The sequence below is a fragment of the Fulmarus glacialis genome, unplaced genomic scaffold, assembly GCF_000690835.1.
Source record: "Fulmarus glacialis isolate BGI_N327 unplaced genomic scaffold, ASM69083v1 scaffold30148, whole genome shotgun sequence".
NCBI classification, from domain to species: domain Eukaryota; kingdom Metazoa; phylum Chordata; class Aves; order Procellariiformes; family Procellariidae; genus Fulmarus; species Fulmarus glacialis.
The window spans coordinates 1,752-2,141 of record NW_009230614.1 but is presented as its reverse complement, the minus strand read 5'-3'; the positions used below and the strand labels follow the sequence as shown (position 1 = coordinate 2,141).

The 390-nt window shown below is 62.6% G+C and overlaps 1 protein-coding gene across 1 annotated transcript in view; it reads left to right on the top strand.

The window, feature by feature from the left end:
* Positions 1-10: 10 nt before the first annotated feature.
* Positions 11-390, top strand: part of VTN (vitronectin) — a gene marked incomplete at its 3' end in the record, with an annotated part of 2,066 nt that continues 1,686 nt past the window's right edge. The window contains exons 1-2 of the mRNA XM_009584307.1: positions 11-221; positions 315-390. Of these exons, the coding sequence (XP_009582602.1) occupies positions 11-221; positions 315-390 (287 nt within the window). The remainder of the gene's footprint in view (positions 222-314) is intronic.

Genomic DNA, 390 nt, shown 5'->3' with positions numbered 1-390 from the left:
GCGTGAGGAGATGCTTGCGGAGGTGCCGGTGGAGGAGGTGCTCAGCCCCACGCCGGATGGATTTGTGGAGGAGGTGCTCAGCACCACGCCGGACGGATTCGTGGAGGAGGTGCCCAGCACCACATCGGATGGGTTCGTGGAGGAGCCTGAGGAGCTGTGCAGCAGGAAACCTTTTGATGCCTTCACTGACCTGAAGAACGGTTCCCTTTACGCTTTCCGAGGTACCTTGGGGACCTTTCCCAGGCACTTGGGGCACTCTGCCGTGTCGGCGGCTGTGGTCTCTTCTGCCGCTCCCACCTCCCCTCTCTCCCCAGGGAAGTACTTCTACGAGCTGGACGAGACGAGCGTGCGGCCCGGCTACCCCAAGCTCATCAGCGATGTCTGGGGCAT